General features: G+C 39.9%; 1 protein-coding gene across 1 annotated transcript in view; it reads left to right on the top strand.

Annotated features, from left to right (window-relative positions):
- The first annotated feature begins 2090 nt into the window (after positions 1–2090).
- pcp4b (Purkinje cell protein 4b) overlaps positions 2091–18952 on the top strand; it is a 36326-nt gene continuing 19464 nt past the window's right edge. Inside the window, exon 1 of the mRNA XM_044201699.1 lies at positions 2091–2243. Within this exon, the coding sequence (XP_044057634.1) occupies positions 2235–2243 (9 nt within the window). The 5' untranslated portion in view covers positions 2091–2234. The remainder of the gene's footprint in view (positions 2244–18952) is intronic.

An 18952-nucleotide genomic window follows, 5' to 3' on the forward strand; every position in this document is an offset into this window, starting at 1 on the left:
ATTTTATTGAGATAGATATTTTAATCAGGTAGTTACCGGGTAGGATAGAAAACCGCACACACACACACACACACACACACACACACACACACACACACACACACACACACACACACACCAGTATACATTCCCCTTTATGTGCCCCCTCTATCCGTTGTATACAACATGCAATAAACATCAAGTCTTGCCTTCAGGTGGTGTTTACTGTCTCCTGTGGGACTACCAGCTGTTTCCCAAAATGTCCATCTGATGTCTTTAGCTGACAATTTGCCTGCTCATAAATGTTTCACTGTTGTTGTCAGTGATTGTCTACCCTGCGGACGAAACCAGTTTTGTTCTTTTTCTTCCTGATGTCTTCATTTCCTCAACTCTGAGTATTTGCCTTTTAATTGCTGCTGTTAGACACTTTAACATTTTGTTTTGTTACCAAGCATAGTGTTCTCAAGACAGACTTTATTCACACCCTCAAGCTATATCTTCATGAAGGTGGGGATAGACACTCACCAATTACTCAGATTTGGATGGACCCATTGCACTTTATTTATTCTCTCAGCCAGTGTTTCACAATGATATCGTTCCACTAAAGAAGTTTCCTAATTCATAGACGTTGCCCTACACTGTCCATATGTCTGGACACTTGAAATTATGCTTCTGCGAAGATAGATGTAAACGTTCTCTATACTCTGTACAAGTGTAAGGGAAATAGCCACGCGAATGACTCGCCGACCCCCCACGCACGTTCTTCTATGTGCAGCTGGCTGGTGCACGTTCCTGCCTTTACCTGCTGAATCGCTTCTTGTGGATACCATTTTTCTCTAATGTTGTGTTGTGTCCTGCTTATACTTCATGAGCTTCCACAAAAACCTCAGTACCATCTGCTGTACTTGGCAAAACAAAACGACTGCCTTCCCTCCAACTATCTTGAGCAGAGGAATTTCAGGACTATTTTTGCAGACCACAAAGCCATTTCCAGTGCAAATCTGCTCCAGCTTGTCAGAGGCATTGACAGTTGTCCAGAGACACACGGCTCAAGTCAGAGCAGCGGAGATGTTAGGCTTCATTTGCAAACAGCTTCCTCTTCTTCCATCCATCAAGACTCCATTGTGAGTCACTGACAGTCCATAAGGAAGCTGAACAGCCTTCATGTTGCATCCACATTAGAGGTTTGTGAATATTTCTCTTTGTCTGAAACAATTTCCATTTAGATGTGCAGGGGCCAGATAGAGGTTACCCTCTGGATTCTGGATTGAAGTTGCTGCTTGGCAAACACCGCCTGTATTGAATTTTACAAATGGATGTTTGGATTTAGGACAATTTGTGCAATTGATATTGAAGGGGATGAAAAGGAGGGAATGGATAGGGCTGGATGCAGTTAGAGTGATGCAAAATGATTATACACCCCCGCTAGAAATAGGCACTGCTCTTTCTGAAAAATCACCAGGGCTGTTTCTTTCAATTAAGAAATTTAATAAAGTTAAAATGCAAAGCTCAGTTGCTCTGATGCAATAGATTTAACATGCTGTTCTTTGCGATTTCACCAGAGAAAATCTAATTAGCTTATTATACTACAGTAAACCTTTACTAGATATAATTACTGCTACAATAAATGTGAGGGGAAAGCCAGGCAAACATCACAACACATTTCATAACATAAAATAACAATAAAATTTAATGTGGAGACATTACATGTATAAACATTATAGTGGTGCCACTATGGATTAAAAGAAGCACATTATGTTACAGTAAAGTGCCACAGGCAGAGAGGGAAGTTAAAAAGGCAAAACATAATTTTACTTTAGAGCTTTTGTTGTGAAGCTCAAATCCACTCACAGTGCACACACTCAGGTGGAAGTCACAATGGTACATGTAGTGAAATAACACTTTCTATTAATGACACGATGACTGGTGCATGAAATGCCTCCCAACTCTCACATTTATGAGCGGGTGTTCATCAACAGGAGAGAGAAGCTCCGTTTGGCTGATCATGATGAAAAGGGCTTACACAGCGTATGAATATTTGAAGGAGTTGGGTGGTGACTTGGGAGACACGTTTGCCCACGGCATTCCTATTGGTTTATTGGTGACGTGATGACACGGAGGAGTTGGGCTTAACACTTTATAAAGCTTCTCTGTCCGCGGCGAGCCACTCTTTTAAAGACCACTGTTGGTGAAACTTCTCACTCCGCAACTCACGCACTGGAAACAGCCCAGAAACCTCGACGTTACCGTCCATCATGAGCGAGGTAGGACTATTTTATGTTTTAAACAAAGAAACGTCGGGATTAACCCAATTACGCACGATCATTGCGCTAATGCGCAGAGAGAAACATCATGTATGAGAGATTTAACATCCAGGCGAGCTGCTGTTGTCGACGGATTTATCTTAACTGATGAGATTTCTCATCCGACATTTACTGTTGCAGCGCGGATATGAATCATTACAGAGTGTCAGATGCTGCACAGCTGCTCTGTCAAAGTGCGCCGAACAGCATCAGTGTAGGGAACACCAGGGCGCATCAATGTGCTGTGGGCTGCTCCACCTGAAGCGACACTATAGTGGATTTACTATAGATAACGGCATTCATTTTTCACTACAATGGTTCAGACCTACTCCACGTTCAGACATGATTTTAACTATACTGCTGCTTTGACAAAAACTATAAGGGACACAATTGAGCTCACTGTGAACAGGTTTAGAAGCCTGTTGTGACAGAAGTGAACAGTTTTCTTAATTATCAGAGAACTCTCTCACAAAACGGAAGAACATAGTAATTTAAAGTATCTTATATTGTAGGGATATTGCTTCTGTTGATATGTGGTTGATAGCACTTGTGGCAGTGCAGATGGATATACACTCAGGTGACTGTACCAACTATACTGTATATTACTGTTAGTTTATCTCTCAGTATAAATAAACCAGTTTATCTAAGACCACAAGGGGGGTTACAGCTTGCAATGGAAAACTGCTGTTAGGTTTTCCCACAGCAGTCACAGATGTTCCAGCTCCTTTCATTTGAAAGTGGAGGGAGGAGGATATTAATAGCTCTTTTTAACAGAGTTTTTATTCTGCACAAACTCTAAAGTTCATTACTGAATGCCCTGGAGTATTCTGCTAAATCACTACTAGTATTTTAAGTTTGGGTAGTTGTTTCACTAATTTGGGAAATATCATGCATGTTATAAAATGCCAGTAGAGGGTATATTTTACCATATAGATATATATATATAATAGTGATGCAGCCTTGACATGAGTACCCCAAAGAGCTGATGCTCTGATCTTTATTTTTTCTCAACAGACTGACTTTTTCTTTTGTTTGTCAGTTGAGTGACACTGTCATAAGATTCATCTGCATCCAAGTGACACCTGGTTGTCAGTGTTTTAAATATTCAGACCCGTCAGCAGATTGTGGGATATCAAAGATGTTCAGCAAACACCTCTCAGTTCTACGCTGCAGGGATGGGGACAACTCACTTCCAGATAAATCAGTCAGTGCAAGTTGTAAATTGCAGTTCAGTTTCCATCCAATCTCAGTTATTAATATTACAGTATGACTGAAAATAATACCAACAATAATACCAAACGGTACATACGGCAATTTTTTAAATCTATTTTTGTGAAAATCTGCTAAATTGTGCTTGTCACTGCTGCAGCTTGTTGTTGTGACACTTGAAAAGAGGGGAGATTGAACATCAATGACTTTGCCTTGCTCTGAAATTCTGCTTTGACACTTTATCACACACATTTATAGTGCTGTATTCTGCTGAATATTAGTACAGTAGGACAGAGAGCAGAGCATTAACTGAAGCAAGGACTTTCTTATTTTCGAACCTTTAAATGCAGTTCTGGGAATATTCTTGTTTGTGCTCGTGTATGTGAGAATATATTTACTTTTTAAAAGTATATGTGCTTACATGCAAATATGTGCTGACGTTGGGAAAACACAGGTGTAAATGTAAGCTCAAAGGATAAGTTGTTAAGAGTCATTTGGTTCCACAGTGTGTATAACAGCAGCAGTAAACCTCCTCAGAGCTGGCTCTTCAAACTCAGAAGTACTCAGGTAAAAAATGTCCAAACACACCAACAGCAGCCTTCAGGTTAAAAAGGCAGCTGAGTTCAATCCTGCAGTCTAGTGGGTATGCGGTCTGTCATTTCCTCAAATGGATCGGTGGCAGACATTACCGTACGTCCCTGCAAGCTGTTTATAACAAATCATTCGCCGGCCTCCTCAATAAAAGATGAAGTCAGGGTGCACACACAACAGGAGCTAAAACAGCTTTTGAATAATTGAATCTCTCGCCAGCAGCGAAATCACCTGAGCCTTTTGTTTGGTAATAATGTGCAAAGTAAAGAGAAGCTGCCATCTCCTGTTGATTAAAAGAGATGTAATTTTAGGGAGAACATGGCCCTGGTACGAATGTGAGGAGGAGGAGGACGCGGTGGAGGGGATGTGAAATGATTTTCCTGATGAGTTGATATATTTCGTCAAGTTCTGTGCAGAGTGGAATTGTTCTCAATCAAAGTCATGAACATATTCAGTCTCCAAACTGGTCTTGAAGCCAGTAACCGAGGCAGAGCAACTCAGCATGTTCTGGATGGATGAATCTCGCAGTGGTCAGCACTGCAGCGCTCCATCCCTCATCCCCACCGCACTCACTCCCCTTGTTCACTCTACCTCCCTTTTTCTCCCCCGTATCTACACATAAATGCTCAGAACTCTAAGGTAATACTGTTACACGGTTTTACATTTTGCTCCTTCTCTCCATCTCTTGGTAAATGAACCAAATCAACAACTTAAAAAAATAAAATAGCTTTAAAAATCCAACGGAACAAGTCCCTAAAGCTTCTGACTTCTGTCAGTGTGTTCATGTCAAGGAAGAATGAACAAGCCGACAAGACAGACTGAAAAACTGTCCAGATGGTGGAAAATGGCTGACTTGGGCACTTTAATACTTTTTTGTTATACTCAGAGTAGAGTTTAAGCTACTGACAGGGTTACTAACCATCATGACAGTCAGTCTTCAACTTCCTGAGGTCTTAAACTACAGCTTGCTGTTTGCGCTCGCTCCCTCTCTGTGCTGTTGTGTTCACAGATTTGACATGTTTTTGATTCTCCCAGATTACAGAGCAACATTGTGATATGTAGATATGTGAAGCAGGAATTAAATAAAACTCCACAAACCCTCGATGAATAGGCCTTTTTACAGAACAGGTGTTACTAATAACGTTAATGATTGCATTGTCGGAGTAATGCTGCATTCACTCAATGTCGATGGAATGGTGAGAACAGGAAAACCTCCCTGGGAACGCATTATTCCAAGATGGTTATCCTCGCTGTTAGCCTTGTAAATTAACAACTTTTGAGGGCTTACGTGTTTGGTACGTGTCAGTAATTATCGATATGACATGAACGCAGCATAAGCCTGACCGGTGAGCCAGCCGGAGAAGTGGCACACCTGAATGTAATGTAGCCATAATTAATGATATTGATTACCCCTGTGCTTGGGCTTTTAAAAGAAACAACTTAAATCAAACCCAAAGCAAACCATACAGAAACATCAACCTTTTCTAACAAAGCGATATCCTGTCATTTGTTCAAAACACTAACGATGAATGCAAAGACAGCAGGATCATGCAGCAGGAGCGTTTCCAGCTAATAAGGAGACATCCACAAATCATTGGAAGCTTTCAGTTGCCTGTGGGTGGTCGGTGAGTTTCTATAGGTTAGGTAACTTTGCACAGAAAGAGCCACTGTAAAGAGTTACTGCACATTTCATGGAACATTTTCCAAGAATGCTTGAACTCATGTTGACTCACAGGTATTTTCGGACTACAAAATCGCACACATGCTGTTATTTTCCAGCAGTCACTGACTCATAACTATGCCGTCTTCAAGCCAAAAAAAGCTCATATGACAGCAGCCAAGCTGTAGTTTCTGCGACTTCCTGTAAGAATCATTTTTTTCTGTCACTGTCACATCAACTCCGTCAGTGTTGGTGAGTGCAAGAAGAAGCAGTGCTCAGTTCAGACTTTGAACTTTGACGGTTTCTAAATTAAGTCAAAGATTAGATCTTAGATCTTATTGATCTTACCTTGGCACCTCCCATCCATATTCTGCTCTGTGCTAATTAACATCAAAGGAGCGTTGTTACGTACTGCTGTAACTCAATGTACCAACACAGATGTGGAGCGTATGTAAAAAATATGTTTATAAACATATAAGGAAAGTCGTATGTATGTGTCTGTGTAGCAATCTGTGCATTTGAGAACTGATATGAGTTTTGTCCCCCAACCATTAATTTTTATGACCTAAGTTTGCCCAGCTGGGAATGGACACAAATGCTAATGAACTTGATTAGAAATTTGCATAAACTTAGCCTTGATTGGTTGCCAGATCATTACTACAAGTACCAGCTTCTTTGGAGATTTAGAGTTTTTAATGATTAAAAAAAAGCCTTTGGTTATGTGGATGACTGCAGTGAGTAATCATACGCAATATTCAGGCGACTCTGAATTAGCCCTGCCTTACTTTGAACTTTGCTGAATTCAACAGCCCATGGACAGGCAACATAAATTTGACAGAAAAAGCTGTTTAATCCACTTTAAGCAGAGACTGGAGTTTCTCTAAGTACTTTGACTGAAATAACCCCGACCAAGGATGTAATGATGAGGTCATCACATTAATAGTCAGCACAAATCAGGTAACTCTAAAGAGCTTCACAGGTTTTAGGACTTGACCTGTGCTTACTACACACCTTTGCACTTTATACTACCTTATATTACTGCCATACTTATACTATACTTACTGGTACTGTACATACATACGCTACTGCACTGGTTCCACCTGCTTACTCACCTGGTTTCACCTGTTTACATCTCAGTATGTATATTTATTATTACCTGTTTATACCTACGTACACACCACAGTATATATACATATATATATATATATATATATATATATATATATATATATATATATATATATATATATGTGCATACCTGTCTATGTATGTATAAACATTTACTACATTACTGCACAACCTGGTTACATTATAGTTTATACATTTTACTGTACACTTGTCTACCACAGTATTATATTATATTTTATTTAATATTATATTATATTTTATTCATATATTGTAGGTTTTGCACTATTTTATGTCTTACATACTAATTAGATTTTACTTGACTTTACGTGCCTTTTTTTTCTATACCTATACATATATATTTCATTGTCGACGACTCCTTCACTGTAATTGTTGTGCATATGCCAATAAAGAACTTGAACTTGACTTGACTACTTAGCGAGATGCCTATTGCACTGCTTGTTATACATGTTGTAGTGAGAATCTCTCAGTTCCTGAACTCGTCTGCAGTAGATCTCCCTTTAGCTTTGTTATGTTTGACCAAATGATTTTCTCCTCATGCAACACTTTGAATAAATACCATCACATGTTTTGAGGGAGTGAATTGCCGTCCTCCAGTCATCTCCTGTAATGCTGGACTGACATCTTCACACATTATCACCCTCCCAGTCCTCAGATTTGATTGTTTTATGTTACTCAGGAGACCCAACACTGAGCTTTGGGTAGGTGTTGGGTAGGTGCATCAGGTGTTGTGGTAAATCAACTATCTTAATATCTCCAGACCAAATGACATGCACTTTCTGCTGCAGTTGGATGCATCATGTTTATTAAAGCAGTGGGAGTGATGGCATCCATTTTCATTTGTGCTCATTATCTGGGGTAGATATGATGAATTACTTTGGAGAATGCTTTTTCCCTGTCTCTTTTGGTGCTCTCAACACTTTTCATCTCAGAGTTCAAGCATTTGTTCTCCATCCCATTTAGAAACTGACATCAGCAGGTTTTTACCAAGAGTAGCATGAGGTGCTCAATCCTTGCAATGCATGCTGGACCTGATGGTAGAATTCAGCATTTACGCTTAGCAAAAGCTAAAAGATAAGTCCTTTCTAGTCTCTCCAGATTGGTAAACCTACAACAGGAACTGGTCTGCCCCAACATTCAGATATTAAGCAGCTTTAGAGCATGTACTGCTGGATTAGGGGACTTTTGTGGATTGTGTAGATCTGCTGTGTCATGGCCTCCAATGTTGTCAGCCAGATTCTTGTTCGCTGTCCAACAGGCAGATGGACCACATTTGGAGAGATTGTTTTTCATCCTAATGGTACACAGGGGTAATCTGACTTCTGTAAAAGTAGTTTTAATGTGATGGACAGTTACATCTGTTTGGTAAGTTGTAGCCACATTTGTGACATGGCTCTATGGATGGCAATGGCTGTTGGTCGGTCAGTCCACCACTTTGATGGATTGATACAATTTAGTACACACATTTATGTCCCCTCGGGATGATTGAAATAACTTTGGTGACTCCCTTAACTTTTCCTATAGTGCCATCATTAGGTCAAAATTTTTATTTGTTAATAATTAATTTGTCCAATACTTTGGTTTCTGATCAAATACCTGCAAAATTAATGACATCCCCATCAGCCTCAGCTGTACTTTGTGTTTAGCAAATGTTAGCATGCTAAAACACTAAGATAAAAAGTTGAACATGGTAAACATTATACCTGCTGAGGTTAGCATCAGCTAGCTAAGCTAGTCTTGTGTGAAGAAAAAAACTTTTAATTAATTAAAAAGTTAAAGGTACTCAAAAGTTGTTTCTCATTTCTCATTAATGTCACACTCTCCTCTTTTACTTCTATTTATTTAAAACATACAGTGCAGTGCTGTTTAATATATATTATAAAATTTTACAACATCACATCACGATTCTGTAACTTATTTCTCCAAATTGAAACAAAAAAACCTTTAACCAATGGCTGTGCATGTAGATGCAGTGGCCAGTAGCTCCTTCAACCTTTGCTATATTTTTTTTGGCTTTGTTGCTGAAACATAATTGAATGATGTCTGATTGTTCAAATCGACTGGATCAGCTAGCTAGCCTACATTCTTGTTTTTTTTCTGTTATTTTTTTTTATTGCTGAAACATGTATTACCTATGACAGTAATACATCATCGTCATCAGAAAAGGAAACCGGGGTTTGGATTAAAGATCAGCGGACCTTGAGCCATCAACCGGACCAGGCAGGCACGATGGCGGCTGCTGTGATCACCCAGGAGGAGAGGAAAGACAGCCGGGATAGGAGCCATGCTGGCCCAGCTTGGACTTAAGGCTGCTCCTGGCTAATGTCCGGCCTGGACGAAAATGGACTCAGGCTGGCCAAGCAATGGGAATCAGAGACTGTTGTGCCCACATCATTACAGAGACCTGCTCCATCGTCCTTGACTGGCGGACTGCGTTCCGAGCTGACAGAGCGCAAGACTCCAGCAAGATGACAGGAGGAGGACTCTGTGTTTACATCGATGATGCTTGGTGCTCAAACGCAGGCAAAGTGGATGGACACGGTGTCACAAATTTCGAACTTTTTATGTGAAGATGGAAACCATGTTATCATCACAATCTCTTTCTGCTGTTTATATTCCACCAGACACAAATTTAAAAAATGCACTACAGATTTATTTCCTGGGTGTAATGCGTGTATGTATACAGTATATCTATATAATGTATATTTATATATATGTTACACTATTTTAATATGAATTTAATGATCTGTTTTCTATGTGTGTAGCATGATACATGTATTACATGGACTACAAACTTTCATTTCATTATACTACCTTGTGTTGTAAAATGATAAATTACCTCATACCTTGTCACTAGCATACAACATACAAGATATATTTATTGATCATTTTACAACATAGGGTTGTATAATGAGATTTTGTTTTGTAGCTCCCTTTATGTTACTGAAAAAAAATGATATAGATCAGTGAATAAATAATAGAAAGTCAGAGAAAGTCAAAGCATAGCATTAGCATAGCAGTCTACTATACAAGATAATAGTTCTTTAAAAATTATTTTCAAATTAAAAGCTTTAAAAGCATATTTAAACAACTAAAATAATCCTCTTATTTCCATTGTTAAACAATCACAACAATCTAATGCTATTAGCATATTCATTATCTCCATGTTGATTCATATCAGGTTTAGTTTCTCTCTTGAGTCTAATCAACAAACACTCCATCAACCAACACGATCTTTATCAACAGCAAAGAAGATATGAATGGTAATTTACTCAACCGCAGCGCTATAAATCACTTGGATTGGTGCCGAACACACAGTGAAACTATTACACTCTGGGTGGTTAAGTGACTGGGATGAAAACAGTTTTTGTAATGCATGTTTCGCTGTTGTCTGATTATTATGCAGCCATAAATTCACCAGCTGCGTACACAGGGCTGATGGGCCCCTGCTCCTCAGTTTCACGGATTGCAAAGTAAAGTGAATCAATAAAATAAATTGACATCTTTATTAAGCCTGTTGCTTTGGTGAAGTGCTTTGGAAGGTGTTTACCGAGCTCTTTTTCATCCTGCGGTTGATGAATGACTTGCTGTCAGATTAAACTACAAGTATGCAAAAAAAAAAATCTCTGTAAGTTTCTGTTTTTCACTTGGATGAAAAATGATCACAAATTTAAAATACTGAAGAAATTATCAAAAATTGAGACATTAAGATTCTACATTGGTATTCAAATTGTAACACAACAGATTGGGATGTGAAGGGACAGTTTGATAACCATAAAATGTGTTAATGTATGAAATAGACATCATCTCTGTGTAAAAAAATAATCTTTGTCATCTATGCTCTGTGCGTGCAACACAGTTGCGTAAATCACAAATGTCAGCAATAGTGCACCATGTGTGTGTGCCAGTGTGTATGTTTCAGTCATTCACCTTACAAGTTGAGAAGGTGGGGAAGGGCTGAATTAGCAGAGCGACATTACTGCTGTACGCTGCAAATTTACCTCCCACAAAATCATTACAGCATCACACTCCACAGATTTAAGGGCTGAAAATAACACTTAAGGGACTGCAGGGGTCTGTGGGCCAATCTAATAAGTAAGGAGGTTAGAGAAACAGGTTTGTGACTGCAGGGTCCCCAGTTTAGATATCTGGACAAATCGAAAAATCTTGGCAGAGTCACACGAGTGTGTAACCTGTTTTATTCTCTCAGTCATCACTATCAATGTGCTCTTGAGCAGGTCAGTGAAACCTCAGTTTCTGAAGTAAATATGTGTAAAATTAGACTGTGTTCTTGTTGTCAATCTGCTTTAGTTAAATAGGATTTTACAAATGGTATAGATGGATCTCTATGGAGACTTAATATGGCAGCTGGGATGTAGAGCTTAATTGTGAGATGTTCTGGTAATGTTAAGGCTTAAGTCATAAAGAGAATTTACTCTTCTGTTTTGGGATGCACTGACAACCACAACCAGACACTTTGAGTGCAGAACAGATGGTGAGCTTTCTGAACCAGGCTGGAGCTTGATTTGATTTGATTTAATACCTAAACTGAGGTACTTCTAATGTCTAGTTTGTTATTGTATTAGAAGCCTGTTTTTACTGTAAAGATTAAGAATACAGAGTCTTCCAAAGCTTAGACTTGGTCTTAAGGAGCCAGGTTCATCATGGGGTTGAAATAAACTGTATGATTAAAATCAAGATTAATCATTTGCTTACTATCAAATTAATTGAAGATAGTCAAAATTTTAACTTGTAATTGGGTGAGCAGTTACAAATCTTCAAACAACACATACTGTCAGGTGTGTTTTTGTCTTTTCCAATGCTTGGGATGTGACAATGCTGATTTGTACTATTTCGTCAGCAGGGCGCGTGCACACTTTCGTCATTTGTAATATTAATAATATTAATATATTAATAATGTAACTGCTTGGTTAAAGTTGTTGAACAACATTTAAACTCATATTATCACTTGTTTCTATCTGGTGCTGCTGCCTATTTTGGCGAGGACCTACCTTAAAAATAGATTTTTAATCTCAATGGGACATATCCTGGTTAAATAAAAAAAAAAATCAGCTTATTGCAAATACTTCAATTTACTGAACTACAGAATTTAACAAAATGTAAGTATGTTTCTCTCAGTAGGCAGTGGGCTGTATCTCTTTATATGACCACTTATAGAGAAGGTCAGGACAGTTGTATTAGCTTTCTGCAGGACTGTGCTGGACTGGTTAGGGTAAAAAGTTGTAGTTTTATTGATGGTATTCTGTGCTCTTCCCATTATGGACTAAATGGAGCCTAACTGCTGTGTTCATTTCTAAAGGAGCTCAAGTGGAAAAGAAAACCTGCTGCTCAAAGTTAACATTGTGTCTCTTTGGATGTTAGACAAACTGGCAATGTGGACGGAGATTTGTAGCAGTTGGCACTGAGGTCGATTTACTTGACAAGCGGACATAAATCATGAGCTGACAGTGAACGTCTGTCATTGCAACTCAGCACTTAATTAATCTGGGACTGACCTGCCTCCTGACTGCCCAGTAGATCCATATGCTACTGGTTATGCTCTTGGATATTGATACCAAACGGCTCTGGGTCCATTCCTACTGAACACTAAGACACAAACAGTGAAATAAACAACTCAAAATCAGTTCATTGCTAGTGCTTAATGACCTTTAACTGTGTTTCAGTGAAACTCCTTCTTTTTAAATTCTGCAGGACCCTCATGCCCTGCAGGTCTTTTCTATCACTGTCTTTCCTCAAAGCAAATGTCAGAAACCCCTCTCGTCGAGGCAGACACAAGCCGGAAGCCAACACATGCCCTCTGCAGATGTCACTAGAAATTCATTGCAGCTTTTGAGGAATTGTTTTATAAGAGTGCCTCAGAACCACATTTAAACACAAGAGGAAGCATTTAAAACCAAATGGTGTTGAATAGTTTGATTAGTTTGCTTTATAAGTCCAAAAAGGAAGAGGTAGAGGAAATTTGGAGCAGCCTGTCTGAAGGTTTCCTGCAGCTTTTAGTTGCTTCTGTCATTTCCTCTTCACAGAAGTTTATTGGAGCGAACCCTTGATGTTCTGCTCATAACCCTAAGCTGGTGGCTTCTACAGTTCCTCCTCTCACTGGAAGTCCAACGACTCATTTGTCTCTGCCCTACGGTTGAAGAACAGAAAGAAGAGACGGTTTGGCCTTATGTTCTTTCTGCTTGAATTGTCTGTGGCCTACTTTTGCTTTTTTAAATTCTTAATGGCCACTGAATGTGGCAGGGAACTCTTGGACTCTGCAAGCTGCCAAGTCTTAAAATAACCTCAGAAACGAATGAACAGTATTATTAAATTATTTTCCCAATTCCTCACCCTTCGTTTTCATCCACCACGCTACTTTGATTGTAATTACTAAGCTATGCACTTCAAATTGTGTGGTGTTTAGTAATCCACTGGGCATGGAGAAAGGATCAATTAGTTCAACAGTATCCAGACTATGAGTTGATCCTCATTCCTCACATTATTATCACATCAAATACCTGGCTATCTCTTCCCTGGGAAGTTGTTCTATGAGATGTTTCTATCTGACAATCTCTGGTGGGACAGCACAAGCAGAGGACAGATTCATCATTCCTCGTAATTAGGGTCTTAATTTGAACACCTTGCTCTTTTCAGTTCATTTGCAAAGCTGCTCTCCTGCTGCTTGGCCCACAAAAGTAGACTGGAGCGTTATCTGGGTCGCCTGGTTACGTAGCGAGCGCTTTCTGTGTCACGTGGACCCCCCTCGCAGCTGATGGGCGCTTGGCATTGGATCGGAGCAACAGAGTCGGCTGCCAACAAGCTGGCCTGCCTCTAAACAAGCTAGTCTTTCTGGGTCTTAGCTCTCGAGCCCAAAATGGTCAGTGTTGCTGAGCCAGATGAAGTAGCTGAAGCCAAAACATCAATCATCGCATTATGCCAGCCATGCTTATGAATCAGCTATTACAGATTAACAAACTAAGAAGCTTTCAGGATCCACAATATTGATTTTATCATTCTCATCTGCTACAAATAGCGAGATGCATGTCCCACGCAACAGAGTTAAGCCAAGAAGCTACAGGAAACCACCATCTGACAACAACTTCAGTTTTCTGAATTAAAATAAAATTTTTCATGAGGAAGAAGAACCAACACTTTGAGATTTTTGAAGCAGCACACAGAGATGGGAGACAAAGGTCGGGCAGAGCTACATCAAATCCATGATGTCACGCACCAGAGTCTTATTGGGCTCAGTCAATGCATGGAACCGTTAAGATAAGATTTAGCTGTAGTAGTAGTAGTGATAGTCTTGATAACATGTTGTTGACAAAACAATCAACTCTAGATCCACTTATGTCGCTTGTTCTAGAGCTTTTGACCTAGTCATACTTATCTTCATTAGCAGGTGGAGTTTGCTGAGTTGTCATGTAACTGTTCAAACTTTCTATTTGTAGGGATCAGTCCCTCTATCTTCAAATTTCATCATCCAGACAAAAGGACTGGAGCTGAGTGTTTTGAGAAGGCCAAAAGGCAGGAACTGTTGGCCTTGCAAAATTCCTCTAGGATTTGAATAAACATCCTTCCTTGACTTTCCCTGGATATATAAGTGACTTAGCACTCATCAACGAGTAAAAGTGTCACTCCGACACCTTCCAGACCTGGTACTGAGACTATCTGACTCCCTTTGGAGATATGGGTCTTGTCATGATAATGAGATTAACAGCAGAGGTGGGAATAGCGAAGACTCTTTCTTCTAATTCAAATGACTACAACGACAAGGAAAAACAAAACCTACCAAATAATCAGCAAAACATCTCCCCCAAAGGACAAAGACTGGAATCTTACTTGTAAGACTGAATAAATGCCAATCAAATTAAAACTAAAGGAACAGTCGTTCCCTCTATGTATGAGACTTTCACACTCTTTGCTAAACCAAATGTGAATTAATATAAAATCAAGTGTCAAATTGGTCAGTAATCAGGCTAACTTCTAACTAACCACACGTTTTCTTGTAGAATAGCCCAACTACGATGTCGATATATGTACGACATATAACAACTGAATTATTCATCCATGAATTTAATACCTTGTTTACCATGTGGCAAAATGATATGTATAAGAATGTGACTTATTATAATATGTGCTTAAACTGTTGTTTAGCCTTCTGCTTTCCTATTATCAGTATTAGAATGTATGCTCTAACAGTTATAGTGGTTAGAAATGTTATGTAACTGAATGAATGATATTCTGAAATATTGCAGTGGGCACGTAGTCTCAAAAATTGGGAGGTGCACGACCACGCGCATGGGACACTGCGTTGAGCATAATCAAAGCTTTACAGTGAGGCGCAGAAAGTCCTCAGTTATGTCCTCAGGAGCACATTAACCATACCCGGTCCAGCAATACACTTCGACGTAGTCTTGTTGAAATTTTGTGTGAAATTTAGTTTTTATTCAGTTCGCCAGAGGATCCATGAAAAAACAGCAAATCATTGATTTCAATTATTAACCTCAATTAAGTCTCATATTGGGTCTTGAAATGTAATTTTTCTCTAATCAAAGCTCCTAAAACTGGGAGGTGATAGAGGTAGTTTCACTTGTTTTCGCTGGAAAATAAGTTCTTCTAATCGTAAAGGAACTGTCCAATATGATACATTTTTGGACTTTGAATGTAAAAGCAAGATATAATGTGTTAATTACAGAGCTTTGAAAGGTGCTGGTAGGCGGATTTTATTACCTTTTGTTACCGCTGTTTTCCCGTGTTTCCAGTGTTTTTGCTAAGCTAAGCTTAGCAATGTTTAACGGCTACTGAATGGCTGCTTCTCATCTAACCCTCAGATAAGCATATTTCCCAAAATGTCAAACTATTCCTTTAAATCAACTGAAATCTTGATGTCTGTCTCCCTTTCTTTCGTTCTTGAACCGAGGGAACTTACTGTGAAAACAAGTGTTACTATCTCACCTCATTGGTAGATTGTTTTTATTGTGATTTAGTGAAGAACAGATTCTCACTCACAGCACGATTAAGAAATCTGTCGCAGTACTTTAACCCGCTGCACAGCTTCTGTAAATCAGCTAGCTGATTGAACCAAAACCCTGGCTGATCCCTGGGTTCTCTCTCATCTATTTACTGGCCTGATGGTTAGTTTGTTGCTCCTTTCATCACTGCAATGCGCTGTGTGTCAGCACGCTGTACAATCCCAAAGTGAGGAAACCAATCCCCAGAGATTTGCGACACCCACACTAATGAAAGAAACGCTGAAAAATGTGATCTCGCCAATTTCAAGGCTCATTAAGTTGTGTAACAGATGGGAGTTTGAAAGAATAATTTGAAGAGGAGCTGTAATGTGTTTCTTCCCCCTCCCCTCCTCTCTCTCATTCCCTCATCACTTTTCTCAGTGGAAATTGCTGTGAATCAAAGTTTTTTTTTTTTTTTACCACAGCACCAGCTGTATTAAGATGAAAACAAATGATTTTTTATTCTAGAGGTCATTTGTAGTTTTGTGATTTCAGGCTTTTCTGGGGCATGAAGGCATTAGTACTTCTTGGCTTGGTGTCGACCACATTATGTGAGCCGAGAGTTTTACTGCTGCATTGCAAAAATCCTCCCAAATAATGTTAGATTTAAAAAAAAAAAGAAGAAAGAAGTTTGTGAGTCATTGTAAACGATTTGATCAGAGTTTTTCTGGCGATGGCTCCTTGGTTGCATGACAGTTGGCCTGCTTTTTGCTTAGACTCATAATTTTACCAAAAGCCCTTCTCAGCCTGAACCTCGGAGAAATACAAAGGAAGCAAAAACAACTGAATGCATGTCTCACACACTGACAGGCATGTACATTGTGTGGAGGTGGCTTGACAACGGCTGCAGTTGTTCGTATGAGAAAGAGAGCAGTAGAGTAGGTGCAACTGCTTTGCAAAAATACAGTTAATATGAAAACAGAAGTGTTTGTATGAGGGAGACCATCTTCAATGTCAGACCCCGACAATTGTTCACTTCAGTAGAGTGTCACCTCAAGAAGTCCTGGCTGCCACAGAGGAAATGAGAAGTGTGCAGCTGAGTTTCTGTGTCTTGCCTTTCGCCAAACAGACCGTGCCAAGGTCCCAGCGTCGCCAGTCACAGTCAAACAGCTGATGTTTATGACAAGAAAATCAGCTGCTCTGACTCGCTCTACCTGCCCCCAAGGCGCCGCTGAGGAGACAATCCATCTCCACACTTGACTTGTAGATAGTATAAGATACCAACCTACCTTGATCTCCGTGTCATTCCCACACCTACACTCAGCATGGGGATTAACAGGATCCCTTGTGCTGAAAAATGTATTATTTCCGTAAAACCCACAGGCAAAGGCATAAGAGCATTTCAGCATTTCATTTGTTCTCAAATGATTTAATTAGAGAAATCAAACTAAATGGCATGCCAGTTTTTTGAGTGCAAGGGCCTGCAGGCTCTGAGTGCAGAGGTGGATTTTGGCATTAGTGCCAGGTGCATATCTGAGCTGGCAGTTTCGATACATTTCAACCTTAATTCATGCTTCTCTGTGGCTTTCAAACGACATTCTTTATGTTCTAATTACCGTGGTCAAACTACTGTCTGTCTTTTCAGAGTAAAAAGGTCTAAGGTCCTGGGGAAAGTCAGTAATTATGTTTCATGGTAATTACTGACCTCTGTGCTGCACCGCAACAGTAAGAACCCACCTACTTCCTCCTCACTTTCAACCAGACGTGTACTCGATGCCCAACAGAGGAAAGAAAATCCAAAAAATCTGCAGTAGGGAGTTATTGACCCTGCACTGATTTGGCAGTGTTTCAGAATGCCCTGTAGCCTGTATGACAATATGGTTTATGTAACTGCCAATGCAGCTCATACAGATGAGTGGTCTGTAGCACTCAACTGTGCACACACACACACACACACACACGAACACAAACATAGTAAAGAGCACACACAGACACACACTCGCACCTCACTCCCACTGCCTGCACAGTGAGGATGAGCAGGCTGATTTCTGAAGCGCTGAAGAGGCAGGAGGAGAGGGAGGTTAGAGAGTCAAAAGGGAAACAGTGCTTAACTGTGCAGGCTTTCAGCAGAGCAGCATCCTCCATACGCTAAACGTCACCTTAGAGGCAGCAGCAGCAGAGTTACATAGCACTTTGTATGATGCTGACATGCCACTGTTATGGAAACAAGGCATCTTTGCCCCCACATGTATCCCTCCACATCAGTGTGATAAATCAAAGTGCTGATATGTTGCTATGCACAAGTGCAGCCAAGACATTTAATCAACATGGTGAGACTCCAGGAAGTCACTGTGGTCTGCCAATAAATAGTCCAGCACATAACCCCCTGAAAAACCACCACCAAGACATAATGTGTTAATGACTGAGCTTAAGAGATGTTGGTAGGTGGATTTTTTAAACCTTTGAACAGAGCCAGGCTAGCTGTTTCCCCGTTTTCAGTCTTTATCCTAGCTAAGCTAACCGGCAGCTGGCTAAAGCCATCTTTACTGTACCTACAGGGGTTGTGAAACTCGCGTAAAACACAAAAGGCCCTATCTGGAGCCAGTGTTTGGTTTGTCCGTTCAGGGCTACTGTAGAAACATGGCGGTGCAACATGAGAGGACCCCCTCCTTCTGTAGATATAAAGGGTTCATTCAAGGGCTCAAGGTAACAAAAACACGATTCTTATTTTCAGGGGATTTTACACTAATGAAAATTTCTTTTGAATATTACAGTATATGCCATTTCTGCCATGTTCTGCCAATAGATCTCCCTAAATCTTACACACTGGTCCTGCAATTTTCACTCGTGTGTACCACAGATGAGCTGAAAAATTATACAAAAGTCGGGTGCAAAGAGACAGCTTGCCTCCGGCATCCTATTCTGGGGGCAGATAACCAAGTTTGGCTCTGAGTGAGGGAAATAAAGGCTTGCTCTCAGCAGAATGAAAGGAGGTGGACATTTTAAAGGATTCTCTCTGAAAACAGCCTCACTCTCTCCCCTCTGAATGCTCAATCAGAGAAAAAATATATTTACATTTCTCTGATTTGCAAATGTCTTTAAAGTATATG

The sequence above is a fragment of the Siniperca chuatsi genome, linkage group LG7 (assembly GCF_020085105.1).
Source record: "Siniperca chuatsi isolate FFG_IHB_CAS linkage group LG7, ASM2008510v1, whole genome shotgun sequence".
In the NCBI taxonomy this organism is placed as follows: Eukaryota; Metazoa; Chordata; class Actinopteri; order Centrarchiformes; family Sinipercidae; genus Siniperca; species Siniperca chuatsi.